The 25,656-nt window shown below is 34.9% G+C and overlaps 1 protein-coding gene across 1 annotated transcript in view; it reads left to right on the top strand.

Annotated features, from left to right (window-relative positions):
* The window catches only part of MGAT4A (alpha-1,3-mannosyl-glycoprotein 4-beta-N-acetylglucosaminyltransferase A), a 125,891-nt gene that overhangs the window by 20,508 nt on the left and 79,727 nt on the right, over positions 1 to 25,656 (top strand). Inside the window, exon 2 of the mRNA XM_031959117.1 lies at positions 1,294 to 1,634. Within this exon, the coding sequence (XP_031814977.1) occupies positions 1,541 to 1,634 (94 nt within the window). The 5' untranslated portion in view covers positions 1,294 to 1,540. The remainder of the gene's footprint in view (positions 1 to 1,293; positions 1,635 to 25,656) is intronic.

Below are 25,656 nucleotides of genomic sequence, written 5' to 3'. Positions count from 1 at the left end.
TTTTCTTTTGGATTTTGCTGCTTCAGAATTCTTTTTGAGGCATTATATAAAGTTATTTGGAGGGGAACTTGAGAGAGCTCGGGAGAGTTCCTGCTTTTACTCTGCCTTCTTTTTTGTTTTTGTGAAGATAAAATGAAATAGCTTATGTAAAGCACTACTTAAACTTTATAAGGCTGAAATTCAGAATGTTCTTGACTAGTATTTTCATTTACTCTCTTAAAAGTGTCTTAAGTTCATAGATTGTAGAAGGCCAAGCAATGGATTGGAAAAATATGACTCATTTTAGAATGATCAATTCTAAATTTAAGATAAATTGCAAATAGTAAATTGATACTTTTCCTAATGTGTTCATATGCTAAAGTTGAACTTAGAGAACAGACATCTTTTAATCCTATGCAAATCTATAATAGTAGTATTATTTAGATTTAAATGAGGGGAGAAAATGGAAAGATTAAATGAAGTTATGTCAGAAGATTAGAATTCTTAGCTTTTCAGTTGAACATGAATGCTTTGAATTTATGATAGCTAGAATTATCCCCACTAGAACAAAGAAGAGAGAGAAGGGAACTATGAAGGTGCAACACTGCATATAATGTCAGATTTTTTGATAGATTGACAAGTTTTGATGAATTTTTATTTTTTTCCTTAATAGTAAATGATAGTTCCTTGGCAAGAGCAAGGATTTATTAGACAGTGTAGGTGATAGAAAAACCAAAGGCATTAATATACATTTACTTTAGAAATAAATAAAAAACTGTCTCCTTTTTCTGTCTTCTCTCTCTTCTTTCTCTGGAATTCTTTTACTATCTACTAGCCTGTTAATTGTTCAGCGAACCAGATATATTCCATACATGTGAAGCTTTTAGGGAAATTAACATTTGTTGATTTATTTGGGGCTGAAATATATCAGAAATATTGGAAGTCTCTTCCATAAAGCAAGGATTCTTAACCTGTCATGAACCTCTTTAACAGTCTGGTGAAGCCTGTGGACTTTTTTTCAGAATGTTTTTCAAACATAGGACATGGAAAAAACATTTATTTTTAAAATAAAATGCATATGAGAATATTTAACAGGATATTTAAGAAAAAAGAAATTCATGGATTTCTGATGAACTGTCTTTAGAGTCTGTCTGCCTCTCACTATCTATGTGGGTCTGTATATATATATCCTAAGGAATAAATAGGATGAATAATTATATTATCCACTGTTAGCACTTTTCTAAAGTAGTGATTCAATAGTGATTAGTTAACACTGTATTACTGAATTTTTTTTTTTTTTTTTTTTCTGAATAGGAAGAGGAAGCATACGAACCAACATTCAATTATATGAAGATTGTGACAAAGCAGTTGGGGCATAATTTTGAATTGTGTTCCGGCTGCACTTGTTTTGTAGAGTGCTTGAAATGAACCTCTCTCATCTCTTGGTATTGGCTTGGAGCCCCTAGAACTGGAATACGTTGACTTCAAAACAAGAAGAAATAATACAGGTCGTCATTGTCATCAAAAATATATGAACAGTTAGTTGTGATGGTGAAATGAGATGAGGCTCCGAAATGGAACTGTGACAACTGTATTAGTTTTTATCACTTCGTTCCTCAGTTTGTCTTGGTATATTTCATGGCAAAATGGAAAAGGTAAGAAAAATAATTCAGTGAAAATATACATAAAAGTTAATATTTTATCTAGAGATATAAATCCCTTATGTAAGATGTGAGATAAGTCTTATGATGTCTATTAAGTCTTAATATTTTTATAGTGTGGAAAAGAAACTGAGTCACTTGATTGTATATAAAACAGTTCAGTGCTTTTGAGAATGCCTATCTAAACAGAATGACCTTTTTGATTTAAATTCTGTATTACAGTGCTTATTGGCAAGAGCTACACATATTGTTTTGTTAATTTTTATATTGATATTTAGTCAAAAGGCTAAGTTCAAGAATTAATTTTTTGTTACATTAAATAATACAGACATATAATGTGGTGAATATTACTTATATTTTTAGGATAAAATCATCCTCATCAAGAAGTTTACTAATTACTTCGATTTTAATTGCATTTGTTAACACTTTGTTCTTTAAGTAAAATTATTAAATGAGTAGTTTGAGTTAATGTTTTTAAATTTTATTCTTTTAATTGTTAGAAATTATTACAGAGTAAATTCTTAGTGTCATTTAGTGTTACTTTTGTAAGTAATCCTATTTAGAGTAAGCATTTTTCTTTTTTTTACTTAGTCCTTATAAAAAAAAAACTTACTTTTAGTAATTTTCCCTTCTTACTCAACTGTTTCTTTTTCTTTCTTTTCAGTGTTAATCCCTTAGATAGAAGTTGTTAAATTGTTTCCTATGATAGGGCCCTTTTGGCAGTCTGAACTCTTTGGACTCCTCAAAATAATATTTTTAAATATATAAATTAAAACACTCAGAATTATGAAAATTATGAAAATATTTTTAAAAATTTCATGCAACCTAAATTGAAATTTTTGTTTATAAGAAACTTTATATAAGAGTATTAGAAGTATTAATATGAGTAATGACTCACAAACATTATAAAGATTGCTCATCTTTGCCTTTATATATTTATTTAAAAATTATAGTGATTGAAATGCCTTTCTCATAAGTATGAAAGTGGCTTAAAACGTTGTTATTCCTTTTAATATATGTGTAAGAATAGACTTTGGATAGCCTAATGTGATTCTAAAATAAAATACAGCTACTTGTGTTGTCTATTTCAATAATATTAAGAAACTCGATTATATCTTAGGCAGTGTAAGTATTGCTAGACCTGGAGTCTGAATGAAATCTTGAAAGCTGATTCTCACTTAACTGAAAATGAAAGCATTGTAATGTTCATTGATTTCCTTCCATTATTGAAAATTCTATTTTAAGACATAGTTGATAGATTTTCTTCAATATCCTATAAATTAGAGAAGTGGTTCTTCTAACTTTAGACCTTATTTGAGTTATTTATTCAAGTATTTGAGCTTATAATATGTAGGTAACTGTTTAGAGATCTCTCTTGCTTTTTTATTTTTAACTCAAGTGATAAGAATTTAAATACTTTATTGACATTCATATTTTATTACTTTAATTAAATCGATATGATTGCCCCAGTTTGTAAAGAATTCCCATGAGAGAATTAAAGGGTGATTCAATGAGTTGCCCAGGGGTCACAGCGAGTCTGGGTTGCCCTGCTTTTTTTTTTTTTTTTTTTTTTTACTGTATTCATTGTGAGAAATAAGACTCTGTACTCAGTTTCTAAGTCTGTGATATTTTATTGAAAGAGAGAGAGAGAGATTGAAGGAGGAAGCCTTTGATTATTGGGAGAAGTGCCTGCAGCAACCTGAGCATGCACTGGTCCAGGAGGAGCAGGAGAAGCTTTTTCTAGGTTAACCCCTTCCTGTTCCCTCCCACTTAACCTTTCATTGGCTGGAGGAACAGTTCCTGGTAAGCTCTAGGAATGCCCTCTTCACCATATTGGGTATAGAGTTGCTCCCCCTGGGTGGGAAAGATGCTATGCATGAGCTTTATTAAGTTAGCACAATAAAGAAAAGCCTTCTCCTGGTCATTGACCCTGACTGGTTTAAGCCAGTTTCTAGCCTGGCCCTTTTTTCAGAATTTTGTAGCCAAGTCAGTTTCTCCTTCTTTAATGCTCATTGGTTAGTGGTAGTTACTATCTTCCATTACCTTGGAATATTATATAGAAACCTAACTTTTAAGTGTTTTTCACATTCAGTCATGTGCTAAAAAGGGTAATTGAAATTTAGTACACAGGTGGTCCTAAAAACCCACTTTTATCTTCTCTCTCCTTCAGATTTATAGATAATTTTTGATTTTACAAATCAAGTCAGATGTTTAATGCTTTTGGTTAGAGATTAGTTGAGATTTAAAGGAAGCCTGAGAAGCAAGTTTGTGGAGATGAGGAGGGAGAGCGTTCCAGGATGGGGGACCATCAGGAATATGCCCAGGGCTGAGAGATGAAATGTCTTGTTCATGGAATACCAAATGAGCCTACGTCACTTGATTGAAGAGTACTCCATAAAATGTGAGAAGTCTTCAAAGGTAGGACAAGGGTAGATTATAAGGTTTTGGACCCCAGAGAATTTTGCATTTGATCCTGGAATCATTAAGGAGCCACTTGCATTTATTGAGTGGGAGTGGGTTGAGTGGGACATAATTGGACCTGTTCTTCAGGAAAATGAGTTTGGCAGCATTGGAAAACGGATGGATATGGAGAATGATTTGAGGTGGGCAGACCTATCATCAGATTATTCCTATAGTCTACACCGAAGGTGATGAGGGCCTTCAAAAGAATGGTGGCTGCATTGGAAAGGAGAAGGGCCATATTGAAGATATGAAAGCCTTAGAACATGAAGCCCTAGGAGGACAGGCTTGCCTTTGGCAGTACTAGGAAAGTTAGGAGAGGGGGAATAATTTTGGGAGAAAGATATAATGAGTTAAGTTTTTGATATGTAGAGTTTAACTGAACATTAAGTTTGAGATGAAAGATTGGGGGGTCAGCGGAGAGTTTGGGACAGGAGAAGGGTAGATTTGAGAATGGTAATTAAATCCAAAAGAGGGCTTGCACAGAATCTGGATGAGGATTCAGCAAAGATTAAAGAGTGGTACAATAGGTAGATCTGACATTCAGGAGAGAGTGGTGTCTTGAAAACCTAAAGAGAAGAGAATATCAAGAAAAGAAAGGGTTATAAAATAGGGTCAAAAGCTACAGAAAGATTGAGGAGAGTAAGAAATGAGTAAAGGCCAATTTGAAGAGTGATTTTGGTGGAATGATGTGGTCAGAAGCTGAATGGCTTTGGAATTAGTTCAGACATCTACAGAAATAAAAGTAAAATGTACCTACTACAGGCTAAAAAAATCAGTTATTAGAGTCTTTAAATGCCTATTCTATAATTTTTCATTGGTGATCAGAGAGATTCTTTGAAATTTTCCCATTTAATATCTAAACTTCTACTTGAGTTAAAGCTACTTAGGATTATATCTTTATTGTCTTTTTATGTTTTTGTACTTGGGAGAAAGGAGGGAGAAACTATAAGAAATTATTTTAATATAGTGGTCATTTTTTAATAATGTCAGTATTTTTATTAATGAAGGTTTGGTATAATGGAGGATTTGATCTTGGATAGATTTTACTTCTTGAATTTGTTTAATTTGTTTTAATTTGTAAAAATCGTCTTGATTGAATAATTTCTGACATTATATTAAATGTCTGATATAGTAAGATTTAGTGTGTAATTTAAGTTGCTAGTTAGGGGAAGTAGTGGAAACTTTTTTCTTTTAAAAATGTTTTATTGATGTTCTTTTTTTATATCATTCTCACTTTATACTGACTCCTCTCTAATCCCCTATCTTCATTAAAACTCCTGTTTATTAACAAATAGAATCAAGATAAATAGAAAATTTTATTAGATATCTATTAAAAAATTCTGAGCTTTCTACCGAGAGATAGAAATATTTCATTGAGTCTTCTAAAATCACTGTGGTCATTGAATTAATCAGAGTTGTGAAGTATTTTGCTGACCATTATTATGTTCACTGTATAAACTTCTGGTTCTGCTTCCTTTAAGCATCATTTTCTATAAGTATTCCTATGTTTCACTGAATTCTTCAATTTTATCAGTCATTAAGGGTTAATTAAATGTTTACTAGGTCCATTTACTAGGTTTACTAGATTATGCTAAGTGCTCAGTTTTTTTTATTATTATTATAGCTTTTTATGTACAAGATATATGCATGGGTAATTTTTCAGCATTGACAGTTGCAAAACTTTTTGTTCCAATTTTTCCCCTCCTTCTCCCACCCTTTCCCCCATATGGCAGGTTGACCAATACATGTTAAATATGTTAAAGTATAAGTTACATACAATATATGTATACTTGTCCATAGTTATTTTAGTGCTCAGGTTTTTACTATAAAGAAACTTATTCACTTAGGTGAATATATAATTAGAGGCTTTATACAAAATAAATGCCCAGTGATTGAGGTAAACAGGACTGTAAGGGGGAATCAGAAAAGGATTCCTAAAAAGCATTACCCTTGAGTTGAATTTTGAAAGAAAGCTAACAGTTCTTACAGGGAGAAGGCAGGAGAGCATTCCTGGAATAGAAACCAGTTTGTACAAATGTGTAGAAGCTGGAATTAGAATGCTAATTGTGGGGAACTGCAAGCAAGCCACTTTAGTTGATATATAGGGCATGTAAGAGAGTAAAACAATCATATTGATTTTATCTTTTTAAAAATTTATCCTATTTACAATCAGTTGACTTTTGTCCACCTCATGTTTCTTTCTGAGATGCATTCTGATTTAAGTTGGCTCGTTATAAATTATGTTTAGGAATCCAGTTTTCTTTTTACTCACTGCTCTGTTGTGTCAAAGATATGGTTTATTATCCAAAGAAATCTTTTTAACTATCTGTAAAAAACCGAACATTTCTTAAGTCACAGAAGGAAAAGGAATTGTTGTTAGCCCCTCATTTCCAATTTCCAACTAATCCGAATCTCCTATTCCTTAGCACTGTAACCAATCATATTGATCTTGCCATTTATGATATTGGGTTCTTTTGACCAATCATAATCCCCATCTGTGAAGTGCTGCTCATTGTTCTGTCCTCTTCAAAACTAAAAGAGCTTTTTCAACTATGAGGTGATTCAGGTCAATTTCAATAGACTTATGACGGAGAAAGCCATCTGCATCCAGAAAAAGAACTATGGGGATTGAATGTAGATTTCAACATAGAATTTTCAATTTTTTGTTGTTTGCTTGCTTTTTTTTTTCCTTTCTTACTTTTTTCTTTTTGATTTGATTTTTCTTGTGCAGCATGACAAATGTGAAAATATGTTTAGAAGAATTGCACATGTTTAACCTATATTGGCTTGCTTGCTGTCTAGCGGGGAGGAGGGTGGAGGGAGAAAGGGAGAAAAATTTATAACACAAGGTTTTGCAAGGGTGAATGTTGAAAACTATTTTTGCAAGTATTTTGAAAATGAAAAGCTATTATTAAAAAATGTTAAATGAACACAAAACCTTATTAGTCTGTATATTGCAGGGGGAAGGTGGTACATTATATGTTTGATGAAACTATCTTCTACTGCATGTAAGAAATGTAAAGAACAAACTAAACTTCAACAACATAATTAAATCAAAATAATGGTCAAATATGTTTAATAAAGTATAGATGATTTGAAACCCCTCCCCCTAAAAATTAAATGACATTTTGGATATGTGGTATTTTTAATTTCAGGAGATGTAACATTGCCTTGTTGAGATTCTTATAAGGTACTAAAACAGTGGAATTGATAGAGACAATAATTATCTAATTTAGCATGGTTCAGTATGATTGATCTGATCCTACAAGGAGATGTTATGGACCAGAACTTGAAACAAGGTACTAGTGGAATTGAGGAGACAATGTTTAAATCTAGTTTAGAATTGATTTAATCCTACAATAAATAATGGTTTCCCAGTGATATGATGATTGGTGTGTACTCAGTGTACAGCATATAAGCAAGAAGCTTTCAGGGCCAGACACAGAAGCCCACTTGGAGGTAGAGACAGATTCATTCCATTTTCCACCTTTGTACTGGCTGGAGACATTTGGAGGGAGCTAGAGGCTGAAGCTGGCAGAGACAAAGGGCTAGCAGCAAGAGCTCTCTGAACCAAGGAGTGAGATAGGCCTCTAAGAAAGCTAACCAGGCCCAAGAAAGGAGACAATACTTGAAAGAGAAAATAAAGGATTTGGACTTTAACTCCTGGCTGCATTTGGGGTGATCACTCTGTACTGAAATGAAGGCTGATCCCAGAAGTCCCCCAAGAAATCTGCTCCCAGAGAACATTATAATTTAGAGAAGAATATTACATTGCATGATTTAAGATATTATACTGAAATATCTCTATGCCAATTATAAATGACATATCAGTGATAAAATGTTTTTATATGAGAAAAATGTTTTATCTTATTCAGTGGAGTTCATGTAGAAATGGTGCTGAGATGAGTTGTTGTCTAAATATTAATCTTAATGTCCTACAAACTATTGTATAGGTGGATAGAATAGTTGGATAATTTTGTATTTGAATATAGTGTATGCTCATTGAAAGCATCTTTGGTATAATTCCAGTAGCAGACAGAACAATAAAGATGAAAAGTATTTTATCCTGTTTATTTCATCCAGTTTTACATGGCTTAGATTACTTCTAATAGGGCTTTACATTTTGAAAAGTATTTATTCCACATAACTTGAAGATTAGAAACATTTGACCTGGGAACATGTATTAAAAAATGTTTCCCAAGTTTTACACCAGTTTGCAAAATATGTACCCATCTCTAGTCCTTGAATCAAAGCACAGTGCAGGCTTGCACAGGTAGAAAAGGCAGATTCCCAATATAGCCAGCTTTATTCCCTTTAATTTTGTTCTACAAAAGAAGTTGACATTGGCCAAAATGAATGCATTGTTCACTTTCTTGCTTAATTCACTAAATTCAAAGCAAGTGATGCTGAAAAAAATAGTAAAAAATGTTCTATCCTGTTTCTTTAAAAGTATTGCCATTCTTATATCCCAAAGAGATTTTAAAAAAGAGAAAGGGACCTGTATGTGCAAGAATGTTCGTGGCAGACCTCTTTGTAGTGGCCAGAAACTGGAAACTGAGTGGATGCCCATCAATTGGAGATTGGCTGAATAAATTGTGGTATATGAATATTATGGAATATTATTGTTCTGTAAGAAATGACCAACAGGATGATTTCAGAAAGGCCTGGAGAGACTTACGATGCTGAGTGAAATGAGCAGGACCAGAAGATCATTATTTACTTCAACAACAATACTATATAATGATCAATTCTGATGGACATGGCCCACTTCAACAATGAGATGAACCAAATCAGTTCCAATAGAGCAGTAATGAACTGAACCAGCTACACCCAGCGAAAAAACTCTGAGAGATGACTGTGAACCACTACATAGAATTCCCAATCCCTCTATTTTTGTCTGCCTGTATTTTTGATTTCCTTCACAGGCTAATTGTACACTATTTCAAAGTCCGATTCTTTTTGTACAGCAAAATAACTGTTTGGACATGCATACATATATTGTATATAATTTATACTTTAACATATTTAACATGTATTGGTCAACCTGCCATCTAGGGGAAGGGGAGTGGGGGGAAGGAGGGAACAAGTTGGAGCAAAAGGATTTGCAAGTGTCAATGCTGAAAAATTACCTATGCATATATTTGTAAATAAAAAGCTATATTTTAAAAAGTGAAAAAAAAATAAGGATACTGAACAACAACAAAAAAAGTATTGCCATTATAGTGCTACTAAGAGTTTTGGCTTGGTTAAAAAAAATGCCATAGGCTGCGGTCCTCCTCCATGATTCTTCCTCACCAGTTCCATTAATATGCTTATAACACTAGTGTCAGTTATGTTATTTGATAATGCTTGTTATGATATTTGTGTATTTGTTTGCAATCTAATTTTGCTCAGGAATATGCATGTAAATTGCTTACCTGAAGTAAATGTAAGTACTAATAAAAAAATATTGTCCATATCTGTCATTTTCTGGAAAAATTTACATAACCACTAAGTATGGGCTCTTAAAGATGACTTTTCTGTAATTTCTGGTGAATTGTTCTGTTCCTGAATTGTCTTCATAAAACCCTGTGTTTCCACAAAGAAATCTGTATAATGCAGCTATTTGTGGGACTTTACCTCATTCACATGTTGTTTGCTGAGTTCCTTCTGGAAGTCTACTCTTGAAGGGCATTTTTTCCATTTTCTTAGATCTTAGCTATTTTATAGACTCTATCCAGAAGTAAGGTTTTTGTCTGTATTTGTCAAATCTAAAGGTGTGTACCTGTTGTCAGTCATTATTGATCAATAGAGAGATGTCTGCTCGTCTCAAAAGTAATTTTTTTTTTTAGGTTTTTGAATCATTTGTCAGGTGCCTTGTGAAGGTCTATCAATCTTTATTCTCCTTTACCCTGTATACAGTCAGGTGCAAATCTTACTGAGTCTACTTTCCTATCTCTCTCTGTCTCTTTTTAAAATTAGTTGTTTAAAAAACTAACATTGTATTTTCTTACTGCTCTCTTTTGCCTCTCCAAATTTATATTTAGTCAAACAAAACAAATTCTTACAGTGGTCTTGACCAAACATGTTTGTTTTATTCTGCATATTGAATTTATCATCTGTCGAGCAGTGAGGAGTATTTTTCATTATTGATCCTCTGGAATTGTGGTTGATGATTATATTGAATAGATTTCTTCAGTCTTTCAAAATTGTTCATTTTTACATTGTTGTTATTACATCCAACATTCTTTAATTTGTCTTTTGTTACTATTCATAATCACCACCCTAGCTCAGGCTGTGATTGGCTCTTTTTAAAAATTAAATGTTATTTATTTATTTGTAATAAACAAAATATTTTCTCTTTCTTTCTGTCTCATCCTTATTCTCACCCCAGTTGAGTAAGAACATGAAAATTCTTTTCATTAATATGTACAGCTTAGCAAAACAAATGCATTTTTTTAGCAATGTCCAAAAATACAATTTTTTTTATCTTGTACCCTGAATACCTCTCTGCCAGAAGGTACTTAGTGTGCTTCATCATCATTTTTCTGCAGATCATGGTTGGTCATTGCATTGATCAGAGTTCTTATAGCTTTCAGAATCATTCATTTTAAAACTACTGACGTTATATTATAAACAATTCTGATTTTGATCCCTTGACTGTGCATCACTTTATATGTGTATTTCCATGTCATTTTGAAATCAAATTTTTTCCTTATTTCTTACATTACAGTAGTGTTTAATCCTTAATTTTTAATTCTTTGTCATCACAAAGAATTGGTATAAATGCTTTCTTTACACATAAAGACCATTTCTTTTCATTTCTGTGGTATGGGCCCAGCAGTTATATAGCTGAGTAAAAGCTAGTTGGTTTTTTTTAAATCAATGAAAATTTCCTTTCTCTCCTTCACATCTCTTTCCAATTCCTATTCTTCTCCACTGAGAAAGAAAAAATCCATTTGGTCAAGCAAAACATTCTCATTAGCCTAGACTTCTCTCTCTCTCTCTCTCTCTCTCTCTCTCTCTCTCTCTCTCTCTCTCTCTCTCTCTCTCTCTTTGTCTTTCTGTCTCTCTCTCCTTGTCTTTCTGTCTCTCTCCTCTCTTTTTCCCTCTTCTCCCTCTCTCTCCGTCTCCCTCCCTCCCTCCCTCTCTCCTTCCTTCTGACCCTCTCTCTCTTTCTCCCTCCCTCCTTCCCTCCATCCTTCCCCCCTTCTCTCTCTCTCTCCCCCTCTCTCTGTTCATTCTTTCTTCCTTTGACCAGTTCACGTGAGAGAGAGGGTTAGAGGCCAGCAGTTTGCTCTATTCCTTTTTTGTTTACTTGCATATCTCAATTATGTGAGATGTTTCCCTTTCCTCCACAGTGTCTTCTTCTTTGACTCTTTCCTTTGTCTTTTAAGATTATCATAATATCACAGAACCAATCCAGGCCTTCTCTCTAAAATTCTCAGATTGATTTTGTATCTTTTAAAAATTGGTCTTATTTAAAGTTAATTGATTGTGTTCTTTAATTAAGTCTTGGTATTTTGTCTTATGAACTCGGTTCAAAAATTTAACTGGCCTGCAATGAGTTAAGTTTAGAAATCCAGTTCTCTTGTTAATCACTCTTCTATTCTTGTGTTAAAGAAATGTTACCCTTGAAAAATGCAGGTGGATGTGAAAGAATTTGACTTACTAGCTTTATAACACCAAGCTATTTTTCAAGGATGTTTGGTGTGTTATCCAGAGAAGTTTGACCCACTATTTCTAACCTGCAGGTGGGCTCAAACAATGAACATTTCTTAATCCCAGGAGGTAAGGAGGGAGTTGTTGCTAGCCTTTCATTCCCAATCACTTACAAATCATATTGTCTCCCATGTCTCAGCTCTGGAACCAATCATACTGATTTCATCATGAGATTGAGATTTCTTAGCCAGTCATAACTTATTTTCCACCTGTGAAGTGCTGGCTGGGTGTTTAGGGAACAAAAGTACCTCTGATTGAGGGCTGTTTTCCCCCCTTTGATTTCAGTTTGACTCACCCAGCTCCCAGAAGGCTAAACAAGTTTGTGACTAAGGGGTCTCAGACCTGAGTTAGGAAGGTATCTGCCTCAAGTGCGTGAAGACTTCCTCTGGCAGAATGGGCAGAAAAAAACATTTGTTCCAACAGCCATGAGAGCAGCTGAAGCAGGAACTATGTAGCATTAGAGCTTGGTCAGACATCCAAGACTCCAAGGTCATCCACTGCATGCTTGACTATTTCCAGTCATTTTGACTTGTCTTATCATCAGACTTCAGTGATTCAGGAAGAGAGAGTGAGGTTGATGACTTCACTTAAATTCTATTTATGTCCAAGTCAAAAGCTATTACCCATATCGTTTTTTCCTGCCTTAGAGTTCAGTTGTAATAGACAAGTGATAGGGTAACAGAGCTATCATAGGCCCTCTAATCTTAACTCTTGTCTGCAGGCAGCCCCCTGCCACTTTCTCACTGGACTGAAGCAGCAGAGGGTGTGCAGCCTTCTGGCTATCTGAGTAGCCTTTTAACAGCACTGCACCATTCACCTTTTGGCACAAGGCTAAAAAAAGGTGCCCTAAAAGTTGTCTGCATCACCTAACCTCACCCTGGCCTCCTTCCTTTAGGAGGGAGGGATCCTACCCTATGGTAGAAACATTTAGAAAATATTTACAGAACTTTGTTAAGATGATTTCACTCTTGTGTTGTCTCTGTCTGTCTTTCTCAGTCTCTGTCTCTCTTTCTCTGTCTCTTTCTCTCTCTCTGATGATGCTGTAACATGTAAGTGATTTGAATGGACTGTGCATGTTTATGGACCACTGAAATCAGTAGACCTGAAAGATGAACAGCTCTCCTGCAAGAGAGCCTAGCAGGTGTCGTATCCAATTACCAGCCCAAGTGAAACAGGTCAGAACTAGGTGGTTTTTTAGAGTGGTTCTCTAGTGATGGGAACTGCTAGGAAGTTGATATAGGTTTTGTCAACTAAAACTAATCTAGTCAGCAAGCCTGTATGCTTCCCAACAGAAGTGAATAACAGACTCATGGTAATTCCATTGCTACACCTCTTCATAAGTGGGTATGCCCTCATGATGATGAACCCTGATGAAGCTAAAGGAAAATGTTGTGAAGACCTGGAGATTCTCACCATCAGTTTGCTGAAGAGGATAAACTTGTAATTCTGGGTGACTTTAAAGCTAGTGTTGGCAGGGAGTCCTTGGGAGAAATAGGAGTCAGAAACAGCAGTATGAGGAGTCACTTTCTATTGAAGATTTGTGTGTCTGGGTGACCTCATCGCCAACATTGTTTTCTGTTTACCTAAATGCAGAAAAACTTCATGAAAGTACCTTCCCAGCAAACACTGGCAATTAATAAACTCTGTGTCATTGTTAAGGAAAAGAGACAGGATATGAGTGACAAAGGTGATGGGTGGCAGAGAGCTGGACTGATCACAGACTTATCCTTTTCAAGATAAACATTTACATTTAACAAGACAACCAGGGCAGCTAGTTAGTACAGTGAATAGAACACCAGACCTGAAGTCAGGTGGACCCAAGTTCAAATTTGGCTTCAGACACTTAACACTTTCTGGTTGTGTGACTTTGGGCAAGTCACTTAACCCAAATTGCCTCAGCAATAAATAAATAAATAAAAATTAAAAGCAAAAAAAAAAAAAAAAAAAAAAAAAAAAAAAAAAAAAAAAAAAAAAAAAAAAAAAAAAAAAAAAAAAAAAAAAACAATACCCAAGACAACTAACAGAAAACTTAATATCAGCATATTTAGAGCTCTTTTCTGAGGGTCAATAATTTGTTGCTAATTTGGAGGGAAAACAATATACACATGACTGGGTAGCTTTCAGAGAATTAATTGTGTAGTGCTGCATTTATACTCATCTGGACATTAATATTGGTTGGACAAACTGATAAAGAAATTCAGAAGCTGCTAAATGAAAAGTGAGAACTCCACTGGGTTTACTAGCAGAATAGTTCTCTAAGAAGGCATGCTTACTTAACTCCAAAAGTGAAGCTTAGAGAAATTCAGGAATTTGAGCTCAGTAAGGAGACAACTGAAATTTAATTTTGTGCTGCTAGTAATAATCCAAAATGCTTTTATGATACCCTGAAAGCTATTTATGGACCAAAGACTTCTGGTACTGAGTGCTACTGGAGCTACATTGATTAGTGTTAAAGAAGTGATCTTGGAGAGATGGGCTGAACACTTTTATAGCATTCTCAACAGATTGTCTCACACACACACCATATACCTTTTAGGCTCTTTTTATGTGACAGTGCCTGGTGCTTATTCTATTTCAATGAGATTTATGACAGGAACTACTGCTCATTCAAAAAGCTAACTGAAATCTTCTGAATAATGTGGAAAGAGGAGGTTATACCCTAGGAGTTCAAGGATGCCTCCATCATCCATCTCCATAAAGGAAAAGGAAATAGTTTGTCTTTTGGCAATCACATTTGGGGGAAGTGGCACCCTTTCTCTTCGTCATTGATAATAGATTTTTTCCCCAAAAATTATTTTATTTTTAATTTATGGAATAAAGCAGGCATTTTCATAATTTTAAAAAGATGATTGCACATGAAACTCCAAATCTCTTATGTATTACTTATTACTTTTAAGTATACAATAAAATTAACATGTAGATTTTTTTTTTCCTTCCCCCTTGTCCTGCCCTAGAGATGGCTATGTATATGTAAGATTTTTCTATACATCTCTTTAGCAGTTCTTTCTCTGGATCAGATAATTTCTTTCTTCATCTATTCTTTATTTTAAATTTGTATATTTCCCATCAATTGGGAAATGGCTTGTGGTGCATGATTGCAATGGAATATTACTATGCTGTAAAAAATGATGAACTTAATAATTTTAGAAAAACATGGGAAGACTTGCATGAAGTGGTGGAGAGAGAAGTAAGAAGAATCAGGAGAATATTGTATGCAGTAATAGTATTATTGGTTTATTTATTTATTTATTTTATTTAATAGCCTTTTATTTACAGGATATATGCATGGGTAACTTTACAGCATTAACAATTGCCAAACCTCTTGTTCCAATTTTTCACCTCTTACCCCCCCACCCCCTCCCCTAGATGGCAGGATGACCAGTAGATGTTAAATATATTAAAATATAACTTAGATACACAATAAGTATACATGACCAAAACATTATTTTGCTGTACAAAAAGAATCAGACTCTGAATTATTGTACAATTAGCTTGTGAAGGAAATCAAAAATGCATGTGTGCATAAATATAGGGATTGGGAATTTAATGTAATGGTTTTTAGTCATCTCCCTGAGTTCTTTTTCTGGGCATAGCTAGTTCAGTTCATTACTGCTCCATTAGAAATGATTTGGTTGATCTCGTTGCTGAGGATGGCCTGATCCATCAGAACTGGTCATCATCTAGTATTGTTGTTGAAGTATATAATGATCTCCTGGTCCTGCTCATTTCACTCAGCATCAGTTTGTGTAAGTCTCTCCAGGCCTTTCTGAAATCATCCTGTTGGTCATTTCTTACAGAACAGTAATATTCCATAATTTTCATAGTATTATTGTTTTAAGAACAACTTTGAGCAACTGAATCATTTTGATTACTAAAAATATACAAATTAAAAATAAGACATAGGAAGAAACAGCAGGGGGTGGATAAGTGGGGTGGTTTAGTCTTCCCCTAATCAGCAGTCTGTTGTTCTTTGGGAGTTCATGAGGTGAAATTTCTTGAGACCTACTCTGCTTCCCAGTGGAGCTTTCAGAGCCTGTTTGTTAATTCAGTGGCAATTCAGTATCTGTACTTCTCTCAGGCCACATCTTAATCCCTGGAGGCCTTCTATTTTTTTCTGAGGTCCTCTCAAGTTATTTTAGGAAGACAAACTGCTTTACCCCTTTATTGTTGCTGTCCTATATTCATTTCCTGAGAATTTTCTGTCTGTCTGTGGAAGAAATTTGAAGAGCCTGGAATTTTCTGAGTAAATCCACCATCCTTCCAGAATGCCTCCAAGATTCTTGCTGGAGTCCTCTCTAATAGGATGATCCTTTACCTGATATTGGTCATCTAGATAACCCAAGAGCCAGTGTGACTTCAGAAAGGATCAAGAAATGGTTGATAGGGGTGTTTGCTGCCTGTGTATTTCAGACCAGGAGCAGAATAGAGATCTGTACACATATAGTGCGTGTTTTTTTTTTTTTTTCCTTCCTGTGAGTTGTGAGGAATTATGGCAAATCATGGAAAAATAGGGCTACCCAGAGAAGTTCATCAGTATTTTATGCCAGTTCAATGATGGCATGCTTTCATGGATTTTGGTTGGTGTTCTCATGCTCTTCCATTCAGCAGTGGAGTGAAACAGGGACATGTGCTTTCTCCCCTACCTTTTTAGCCTGATATTTTCAAGTGTTGTCAGATGTCTTCAGTGAGGATGAAAATAGCATCCAGGTCAACTGCCATACTGAGAGAGTAAAGTATTTAACTTGAAAAGGCTATAGGCCAAGACTAAAGTGGAGAGACTTGGTACACTCACTGCAGCCTTTATAGTGAAATGTGATAAAATATAGATCGAGTCCCGGACATTGGTGCCAACTTTCACCTGATACCACCAAGAAAACAGGTTCTCCACCATCCAGTACTACACTAGCCATATGTGAAATCGTCAGTGATAGCAAATGGAGTGATTTCTAATACTGTGGATAAACAGTTTGCTTACTAGGGCATTATGCTTTCAAGGCATGTACAACTGGATGCCCACAGTGCCAGAACTATCTAAGTGTTTGGGAAGCTGTGAAGGAAAGTGTGGGAGCAAAGAAGGAAGAGGGAAGCCCACAAACTTGTCACTGAGTTATGCTGACCTCATCATGGTGTGCCTGGGAATCTGTACAGCCTACCTTCCAGGAAGTAGAGTCACTTCTGAGTAGTCTTAGGAAGACTTTGATATCATCTGACATGATAACATGCTGAGGGCCTTTCTTGAACTGAACTGCTAAGCATTCAAACTAATACAGGGAATGGAGCTTTGATAGATGGCCCCATTGTTTAAATGCCACATGTAGGTTTTCCTGAAAGACTCTTTTATGGATAACTGATGCCAGGTAAGCACTGGTGTGGGGTCGGGAGAAGCACTCTAAGGACTCTCTGCAGGTCTGTCTGAAGGAACTTTGAAATTGATTGTGAGACATGTGAGACAGTGGTACAGGATTGCCCAGCATGGTGTACCTGTAGGAAAGAAGGTGCTGTGCTGTATGAGCAAAGCAGAACTGCTATAGCTCAAAAGAAACATGAGATACAGAAATTTAGAGATATCTCTACTCTAAATGTTCATATGAACTATTTGTGCTTGATCTATGATAGAGCCTTCCAAACTTGTATCTTGACTCCAAAATAGTGATGTTCTTTTGTTCCTTTTTGAGCATAAAGGATAATAACCAACTTTCCAAAATTATAAGAGAGCTGTCTCCCTAATTTGGGGGTTTTAGGTTTGTTGGGGAAGTTGAGATCCTATTTATTGTTAAACTTGCACTTTACTAATTCATTGATTATGCTCAGAACTTTATGCCTCAGACTATCTTAATTTTAATTGTTAAAATTCTGATTAGGTTCTCTCTATGATTCTTGATGATGATGATGCAGTTCTAATGGGGCACATATACATTCTTCCCATATTGGAATGTAAATAGGTTCATCCTTTAGGCCTTACATGTCTTGACTAGTCCTACTGCTACTTTCTTGGGTTATTCTAAGATCTTGGGAACAGTTCTGGCTAGGAATTTCTAAACTTTTAGTGTAAATTTAATCATTTCCCTCCTGATCTGAACTCTGTAAATTCTTTACCTGGCTTTGAATCTAAACAACATATCTGTGAGCCTTCCCTGGTTGGAATTCCATTGTATGTTGCTAGACACAGCCATATTTAGCCATGTGAGTGGCTCTGATGATTTAGAGCGAGTCAGAATAAGAATCAGTAAAAATTTATGTTTCTGCTAAGCATAGGAATATAAAGGCCATAAGACAGTTCCTTCCCTCAAGGAGCTAATAATCTCATGCAAGAAGAAAGTACATAACAAGAAGTTGAAATGCAGAGGGTGGCAACAGAGGATGACCCAGCATGGAGACATGATAAAATCCTGCAGTTGGCAAGAAAATTATCTGAAGAGGTCTGAGTTACAGAGTTGAGTTTCTGGAGATCATGAAGTCTAGTCTTCTTATGGAGTTTCATAATTGAATATGGGGGGGTCATAAAATGATGATTATCAATAAATGTTTGATTTGTATACCTATTTTATAAAATACCTGGGCTCACAAAAATTTATTGGGTGAAAGGGGTCGTGAGTGGAAAAAGTCCAAGAAGCCCTGGTCTAGGAGAGAAAGCTAGGTAGGAAATGATGAATGACAGAATAGCAGGCTCCCCTTTTGGTCCAGAATTCCTGCCCTGGTTCTTCTGCAGTATTCTTGAGATTGGACTGAGCACTACAACTGAAACCATCTTCTGTCTTGGCTTCCAGTCTATAAAGCTGCTTCTGAACTTACCCCTTATAGATATTTTCCAAAGTATTTGATCACTTTCTCCTTTGTGATGCTATAACTATGAAGATATAAAGGTATTTATGCCTTTCTCAGATTGTCCTGGATCTGTAACTGGGAACTGAGTAGAATTCAACAGAGTCATCATTTGATACTTGTTTATGCGGGTTCTGTCTGTGACCCCTTCTTATTCTGGTGTACTCTTATACAGTTTCTCCTTGCATATTGGAATGCTATGTCTGCACAGCTATTTCTGTATCTTTAGATCTCATTGTTTCCCTATGTTGCTCTAGGTTGGAAAAATGATTCATCATGTTTTTTTCTTGAATTTCCTTTTGAGAACTTGGACTGATATACTTTACAGATCTGTGTGAAAGAGTTATGGTAGGGAACTTGGCTGAATTCCTGTTACTCCACCATCTTGACTATGTTTCTCTTCCTCATTTATTGTCTCAATTGTTGTAGTAGCCACACAATTGATGTCTGTCCAAATCTCTTCCCTGTCCATATGATGTCCTGCCATAAAGATTTTCCTAAAGCATAGATCTAAATGTGTCACTCTTTCTCACAGGAAATTCCAGCACTTCCCTATTACTTCTAGAATCAAGTACAGTATCTTTGATATTTAAAGCTATTTTATCTGGCTTCAACTAATGGTAAATGTTTAACAACTGACTCTCTGGAGGAGGAGAGGGAGAAAATACTTGACATAATCTGCATTATTAAATTTTCTTTATCATGTTCTTAAGTCTAGACAGACAACATAACAATAAACAAGCAGATTTTTCAGATTTCTGAGGTATAAATGCCTTCGTTGAAAACATAACAATTGGCTCTCAGGAAGTGGTATAAAGTGGCTCCAGCACAATCTTGGATCCACTGGAATCTTTCTAGCTTTAGGCTTCAAAGAAGATGCCCTTTTTTTTCTATTTCTCTCACAAAACATTCCATCTTTGGTCCTATACTATTAGATAAGCCCTTCCTAATGCCTGAAATGCATTCTCCTTACCTTTATGGTTTTCTTCAAAGCTTGGCTTAAAATTCCCCTTTCACGTAAAGTTTTTTGTGTGTCCTTTCTCCTTATCTTCCAGTTGCTAGTCCCTTCCTTTATAAATCATCTTATTTTTATTTTGTATAAACTTGTCTTCCTATTGGAATATAAAGGTATTTGAAGGCAGGGAGTATTTTTTTTTTTTGTCCTTTCACAGCATAGTGCTTGAACTGTAGTAAGAACACAGAAGTTCTGATTGATTGTTACTTATCCCTAATTGTTAGGGATTTCTTTTTTCTTACATTTATTTGGTTACACTTAGCTATTTTCTTCCCAATTTCATTTAAAGTATCATTGCAACTTCATCTAGGAAATTAGAAATATAGATGATCAGATCATCTTTCAATTGAAATTGTTCTCTCTAGAATTAATAATTATCTCTTAATTATTGACTCTATTGATTACCCTTTTTCCTTTAATATTCTTTTCTCTGTAGATTTTCAGAATGTTGACCTATCTTTGTTCTTCTACTGGTCTGACCATACTCTCTTCAGTTTTCCTTTCTGGATCCTTAATCCAGGCCATTCCCACAAATATAAAGTCCCCTTTTGTCCCCTTCCCCCATGCCTTGTCTTCCACCACCCCCTGAAGCTCTGTTCTGGGCCCTCTTATCTTGTCTTATTTCATCATTGCCCAGAAATTCAATTATCATTTTTATGATTTATCCAGTCCTAACCTCTCTCTCTGTCCTCTAATCTCCCATCTCAAGCTAGTTGTCCCGTAGACCAGGGCTTCCACTGGAGCTCCCTTTTTGCCTGAGATATTTTTACTCAACCCTAGGCATACAGGTATATAGACTATGTATGCGAATCAAACATTTACTGATAATAAATAATAATTTATTTATTGAACCCCCACTACATTCAATTACACAACTCCATGTAGATCATGACCCACATTTTTTTTTAATTAAGGCTTTTTATTTACAGAACATATGCATGGGTACTTTTTCCAATATTGACCCTTGCATAACCTTTTGTTGCAAATTTTCCCCTTCTTCCGCCCACCCTCTCCCCTATCTGGCAGGTAGTCCAATACATGTTAAATATATTGAAATACATGTTAGCTCCAATATGTGTATACATATTTATACAGTTATCTGCAAGAAAAGTCAGATCGAGAAGGAAGAAAAAGAAAAACTGGGGGAAAAATGCAAGCAAATAACAACAGAGAGAGAGAGAGAGAATGCTATGCTGTGGTCCACTCTCTGTTCCCATGGTTCTCTCTCTAGGTGTAGTTGGCTCCCATTTTGACCTTATCTTGGTATATAGTATTAGGTGTGGGTCTATGCCTACTTTCTGCCATACTAGTTTCCAATTTTCTCAGCAGTTTTTGTCAAATAGTCAATTCTTATTCCAAAAGGGTGGGGCCTTTGGGTTTGTCAAATACTAGATTATTATAGTCATTGGCTATTTTGTTCTGTGAGCCTAACCTATTTCACTGATCTACTAGTCTATTTCTTAGCTAGTACCAAATAGTTTTTGTAATGTTCTTTTCTCTAAAACAATATTCTCCGGGAGCAGGTTTCCTGGGGAGCTTCTGGAGGCAGCCTTAGTTTCAGTTCAGTGCAATAATGACTTCAAATACAGCCAGCTGTTAAAAGTCCAGTCCTTTATTGTCTCTTCCAAAATAGCCCAATTAGCTTTCTTAGAGGCCTATCCCTCTCCTTGGTTTCAAGAGCTCTTGCCCCTAGTTCTTTGCCTCTGCCAACTTCAGCCTCCAGCTTCCTCTGAATCTAAAGCCTCCAGCCTGCACAATGGTAGAATATCGAATGGATCTGACTCCTCCTCCAAGAGAGTGGGCTTGTGGGAGCTGTGACTTGTGAATCTCCTCCACTGAATCCTGACTTGTGGCTCTCCCGAAGTCTCTCTAGTGGGCTTGTGGGAGCTCCTCCTTATATATCCTCCCTTAAAGGTGTGAATTCTAATGTGTGAACCAATGTGTGAACTCCAAAGGTGTGAACCAAGTATATAAGCATTATTTCTATCAATTACAGTGACTTAGCACCTTGTTTCAAAGGATTGTCTGACTAGGCCACCTTCATTTGATTTTCTCTTCATTAATTCCTTTGGAATTATTGACCTTTTGTTCTTCCAATTGAATTTTGTTGTTACTTTTTCTAGTTCAGTAAAATAATTTCTTGGGAGTTTGGTATAGCACTAAATAAATAGATTAGTTTAGGTATTTTTCCACTTGCTTAGATCTGACTTTATTTGTGTGCAAAGTGTTTTGTAGTTTTGCTCATATAGTTCCTGACTTTCCCTTGGTAGATAAATTCCCAAATATTTTATATTATTGACAGTTATTTTAAATGGAATTTCTCTTTGTATCTCTTGCTGTTGGATTTTTTTAGTGATGTATAAGAATGCTAATGATATATGTGGATTTATTTTGTATCCTGCAACTTGGCTAAAGTTGTGGATTATTTCTTTTTTTTTTAATATTTATTTATTTATTTTAATTCCCTTTTTTAAAAAAAAAATTGTAGCTTTTTATTTATAAGACATGCATGGGTAATTTTTCAGCATTGACCCTTGCAAAATCTTCTGTTCTAACTTTTCCCCTCCTTCCTCCCACTCCCTCCCCTAGATGGCAGGTAGACAGACCAATACAGATTAAATATGTTAAAGTATATATTAAATACAATATATGTATACATATTTACACAGTTATCTTGCTGCACAAGAAAAATTGGATTTAGAAATAAGGTAAAAATAACCTGAGAAGGAAAACAAAAATGCAAGCAGACAAAAACAGAAGGAGTAGAAAAGCTATGTTGTGGTCCACACTCATTTTCCATAGTTCTTTCACTGGGTGTAGCTGGTTCTCTTCATTAATGAACAATTGGAACTGATTAGGTTCATCTCATTGTTGAAGAGAGCCACATCCATCAGAATTGATCATTATATAATATTGCTGTTGAAGTGTATAATGATCTCCTGGTTCTGCTCATTTCACTTAGCATCATTTCATGCTTTCCAGGCCTTTCTGAAATAATTCTGCTGGTCATTTCTTACAGAACAATAACATTCTATAACATTCATATACCACAATTTATTCAGCCATTCTCCAATTGATGGGCATCCATTCAATTTCCAGTTTCTAGCCACTACGAAAAGACCTGCCACAGATATTTTTGCACATAAGGGTCCCTTTCCCTTCTTTAAGATCTCTTTCGGATTGCTGCTGGATCAAAGGGCATGCACAATTTGATGACTTTTTGAGCATAGTTCCAAATTGCTCTCCAGAATAGTTGGATGCATTCACAATTTATGGATTATTGCTAATAGCTTTTTAGGGGATTCTCTGGGGTACTCTAAGTATACCATCATATCATCTGCAAAGAGCAATAATTTGATTTCCTCGTTACCTACTCTAATTCCTTTAATCTCATTTTCTTTTATTGCCAAGGCTAGCATTTTTAATACAATATTGAATAGCAGTGGTGATAGTGGGTAACCTTGTTTCACCGCTGATCTTATTGAGAATGGTTCTAGTTTATCCCCATTACATATGATGCTTGCTAATGGTTTTAAATAGATGCTACTGATCATTTTAAAGAAAAGTCCATTTATTCCTGTACTCTCTAGTATTTTTAATAGGAATGTGTGTTGGATTTTATAAAATGCTTTTTCTGCATCTATTGAGATAATCATATGATTTTTGTTAGCTTTGTTATTGATGTAGTTGATTATGCTTTTAGTTTTCCTACTATTGAACCAACCCTGCATTCCTGGCATAAATTCTACTTGGACATGGTATATTATCCTGGGGATGATTATCTGTAATCTCTTTGCTAATATTTTGTTTAAGATTTTTGCATCAATATTCATTAGGGAGATTGGTCTATAATTTTCTTTCTCTGTTTTCTTCTTACTTGGTTTAGATATCAGTACTATGTCTGTGTCATAAAAGGAATTTGGTAGGAGCTCTTCATTCCCTATTTTTTAAAATAGTTTATATAGTATTGGAGTTAATTGTTCATTTCCTCTTCTGTTAATCTGGGTAATCTATATTTTTGTAGATATTCCTCCATTTCACTTAGGTTGTCAAATTTATTGGCATAAAGTTGGGCAAAGTAACTCTTGATAATTGCTCTAATTTCCTTTTCATTGGTGGATAGTTCTCCCTTTTCATTTTTGAGACTAACAATTTGATTTTCCTCCTTCCTTTTTCTAATCAAATTAACTAAAGGTTCATCTATTTTGTTGGTTTTTTTCATAAAACCAACTTAGTTTTGTTTATTAATTCAATAGTATTTTTAGTTTTGATTTTATTGATCTCTCCTTTTATTTTTAGAATTTCAAGTTTGGTATTTGATTGGGGTTTTTTAATTTGTTCTTTTTCTAGCTTTTTTAGTTGCAAATCCAATTTATTGATCTTCTCTTTTTCTGTTTTATGCAAATAAGTCTCTGGAGATATAAAATTTCCCCTTAGTACCACTTTAGCTGCATCCCACAAATTTGGTATATTGTCTCATTATTGTCATTCTCTTGGATGAAATTATTGATTGTGTCTATGATTTGCTGTTTCACCCATTCATTCTTTAGGATGAGATTATTTCATTTCTAATTACTTTTGGTCTGTTTTCCTCTGGCTTTTTATTGAATGTAATTTTTATTACATCGTGATCTGAAAAAGATGCATTTACTATTTTTGCCTTTCTGCACTTAAATTTGAGGTCTTTATGTCCTAATATATGGTCAATTTTTGTATAGGTTCCATGAACTGCCGAGAAGAAAGTGTACTCCTTTCTGTCTCCATTTAGTTTTCTCCAAAGATCTATCATACCTAACTTTTCTGGTGTTCTATTTACTTCTTTAACTTCTTTCTTATTTATTTTGTGGTTTGATTTATCTAGTTCTGAGAGTGCAAGGTTGAGATCTCCCACTATTATAGTTTTGCTCTCTGTTTCTTTTTGTAACTCTCTTAACTTCTCCTTTAGGAATTTAAGTGCTTACACCAATTGGTGCAGATGTTTAGTATTGATATTGCTTCATTATCTATGGTACTCTTTAGCAAGATATAGTGCCCTTCCTTATCTCTTTTAATTAGATCAATTTTTGCTTTTGCTTGATCTAAGATGAGAATGGCTACCCCTGTTTTTTTTTACTTCACCTGAAGCATAATAATGTTCCACCTTTTTACCTTTACTTTGTATGTATCACTCTGTTTTAAATGTATTTCTTGTAAACAACATATTGTAGTATTCTGGCTTTTAATCCAGTCTGCTATCCGCCTCTGCTTTATGGGAGAGTTCATCCTATTCACATTGACAATTAGAACTACTAATTCTATATTTCCTGCCATCTTATTAACCCCAAATTATACTTTTTTTCTTTCCTTTTCACCTTTTTTCTCCTCCCCGTTATTTTACTTAGGAGCACTACTTGCCTCAAGCAGTCCTCCCCTTCTTATACCTTTCCCCTGTATTTCTCTTTTCCCTTCTCTTTTGCCTACCCCTCCTTTTTCCCCTTTCCCCTCACACTTTTCTATAAAATGAGATGTTTCTCAGTGACCCCAAATATATTTAACATTCTTTCTTTGGGCCAAATCTGATGAGAGTAAGATTCAGACAATATTCATCACCCTCCCTTCTTTCCCTCAATTATAATGTTTTCCTTGCCTCTTCCTGATATGTAATTTCCCTCATTTTATCTCTACTTTCCCCTTTTTTTCTATTACAATCCCCTTTCCATCTCTAGTTTTACTACTTTTTTATATGTTATAATATAGTAAAATCAGATTATACATGTATTCTCAGTGTATATCCATAACAGAAATACAACTCTCAAGAGTATTTTTTTTTCTTTTTATCTTTTTATGTTTCTCTTGACTTCTATATTTGGAGATCAAATTTTTTGTTTAGCTCTGGTCTTTTCATTAAAATTACATGAAATTCACCAGTTTCATTGAATATCTATCTTCTTCCCTGAAAGAAAAGGCTCAGTTTAGCTGGGTAATTTATTCTTAGCTACATCCAAGATCCTTCACCTTTTAGAATATCAGATTGCA

This window comes from Sarcophilus harrisii, chromosome 3, assembly GCF_902635505.1.
Source record: "Sarcophilus harrisii chromosome 3, mSarHar1.11, whole genome shotgun sequence".
Classification (NCBI taxonomy): Eukaryota; Metazoa; Chordata; class Mammalia; order Dasyuromorphia; family Dasyuridae; genus Sarcophilus; species Sarcophilus harrisii.
The sequence above is the reverse complement of the archived record's forward strand: the minus strand, read 5'-3'. Positions and strand labels throughout refer to the sequence as shown.